A 2,136-nucleotide genomic window follows, 5' to 3' on the forward strand; every position below is an offset into this window, starting at 1 on the left:
AAGTTCGGAAACAAAGAGTGTCCATAGAACATGTTAGAACAGAACTTATGATTGCTGATCCATTGACTAAAGGATTGCAACGAAAGACATTTAAGGAACATGTACATAGAATGGGTCTTGGTTCTTCTGAATGATGCTAACACTCTGAGCTCACTATGTTTATTTATGTATTTTCTGAACATTGATAGTTTGTTGTTTCTAGTTAAAGTAATATTATTTTATGAGTTATAACATAATGATCTAGAAACTTTATGGGACCGATATAAAATTGTGTTATTTCTGTAACTTGTGTAGTAAGATGCTAGTGGTTGTAGTATATGGAAAGAAATGTGTTTCATATTAAATGCATGACTACCATAACTCACACAAAGTATTTTACCATATTAAAGCAATTATGTAATGTGTAAGAATATGATTACACTTAGGCCAAGTGGGAGAATGTTGGAAGTTTATTGTAATTTATACTTCTGTTGTGGCCTAATTGTAATTATCTATAAACTATTAATGATTTAATCTCATCCGTTAATTCTAATGTTTGATGGACGCATTAGATTCAAAGATAATAACACATAAAAGGTGGTCCTCTCTCTGCCTCAATACACACGACGTCTTTACAGTTTCCACTCACTGAAAAATATTGAGAAACTGCCATCTTGATGAACGTCTGGAAGAAAGGAAAGAGAGAGAAACCAGTGTTGAAGTTCAACTCTACTGTAACCAAAACTCTGCAAAATCAATCTTAAAGTTCAACTCTACCGTAATCAGGACTTGTTATGGCAACCAATCCAGGTATGAAAATCACAACTTTTAAGATCCTAATTAACACTTCCGCTAAAATAGGCTTACAAGAACATGACATACCCTACTGTCTTGTTCTTCCCCTGTGCCGCCAAACTCGTCGGGAAGTGACAGTAAACTCTTAGTAAACATAACCGACTTCAAGTTAGGGTCATGATGACTAATTCTTAGAGACTCCACCGATACACCTTTATTGCTGACTTTGACCAACTCATTGTTTTTTGTGGCAACAAGTTCACCTTTAGTGAAACACAAATGCTGGATTCCATAGATTCCATTAGCACAAGTAAACACAACATTGAACTTCGTCCAAGATAACTCTTTCATTACCCAGATCTCAATCTTCTGGTCTGTGAATTTCAAGATAGATATCCCAAGATATTCAGCAAACAGCTTAAACGGTGGGCAATGGACTGACGTTGGCAATGACACCATTGATAGATGATTTTCGGCTAAGTCGAAGGCAACAATCGTCAAATCCAAGTGCTTATCTTTAAAGGCTAACCAATAAAGAACCCTGTTCCAAAACAGTGCACAATCAACGGTAGGTAATCAAATGGGGAGGAAGATGGCCACACTCAATTTCTTTCCAAGAATTGGTTCTAACAGAGAAACACTCCCACTGAGGTCTCCATTTACGTGCATCATCCCATCCTACTACTACTAAATAATCATCACTAGATTCATCATAGCCAAGACCACCCCATGAATAAGTTGCCGAGCCAAACCCATCGAAAAAAGAGCATCAGGGTCAGGGATTGATTTGTGAGAACCAGTTACAGGGTTCCACAGAAGGAGTGCAGCGCCATCAACATGAATGCGTAACAGTATGAAGCCCTTGCATGAACCTAGAATACTAAGGTTGAAATGACGACAACTTAGAGGAAGCTGAAGCGCGTAATCGCAGAGAATCGAAGCTTCCACATCTACACAATGAGCCTCGGGAACCTCACTCGACAAGTACAGAAGCCTAGTGTTCTTATTGGGGGGTGCGACATCAGCAGCATCATAATTCAAATTTGCAAAGCGTGAATTGGAGATCAGAGAAAGCCATTGTTTAGAGACGCACCTGAACCGAATTAGGGATTTTACCGGCAACCATATTAGGATTTTCTCCACCAATTCGGGAAGGAGAACCTCAGCCTCAGCCTCGCGCTTCATCTTCTAAAATCTCGGAGGAGAGTGGAGAGAGACTGAGTCTGACTAAGGGTTTAGGACTCTGGACGGGATTGGAGAGGGCTGTCCGGCGGTCGACAAGGGGAGGAGAGTGCGGTATATTTGTGTCATTAAGTTCGATATCATTGGTTTTTTTTTAAATAAATAAAATAAATGTTTCAA

The 2,136-nt window shown here is 39.1% G+C and overlaps 1 protein-coding gene across 1 annotated transcript; it reads right to left on the reverse strand.

Annotated features, from left to right (window-relative positions):
- LOC107615040 (putative F-box protein At1g71320) lies at nt 612–1,959 on the reverse strand. The gene is made up of 3 exons (XM_016317162.1): nt 1,517–1,959; nt 862–1,315; nt 612–725 (listed from the first exon to the last, which is right to left on the reverse strand). The coding sequence occupies exons 1-3, from the start codon at nt 1,957–1,959 to the stop codon at nt 612–614; spliced, it is 1,011 nt and encodes a 336-aa protein (XP_016172648.1).

The sequence above is a fragment of the Arachis ipaensis genome, chromosome B09, assembly GCF_000816755.2.
Source record: "Arachis ipaensis cultivar K30076 chromosome B09, Araip1.1, whole genome shotgun sequence".
NCBI lineage: Eukaryota > Viridiplantae > Streptophyta > Magnoliopsida > Fabales > Fabaceae > Arachis > Arachis ipaensis.

What these genes read in the sequence shown, in the direction of transcription:
- LOC107615040 (XM_016317162.1), bottom strand. Translation starts at nt 1,959, where the DNA reads ATGAAGCGCGAGGCTGAGGCTGAGGTTCTCCTTCCCGAATTGGTGGAG. An exon ending in TTTTCGATGGGTTTGGCTCG is followed by an intron (nt 1,316 to 1,516) that starts GCAACTTATTCA and finishes GTTTTGGAACAG; the next exon opens with GGTTCTTTATTGGTTAGCCT. An exon ending in GGGAAGAACAAGACAGTAGG is followed by an intron (nt 726 to 861) that starts GTATGTCATGTT and finishes TTGATTTTGCAG; the next exon opens with AGTTTTGGTTACAGTAGAGT.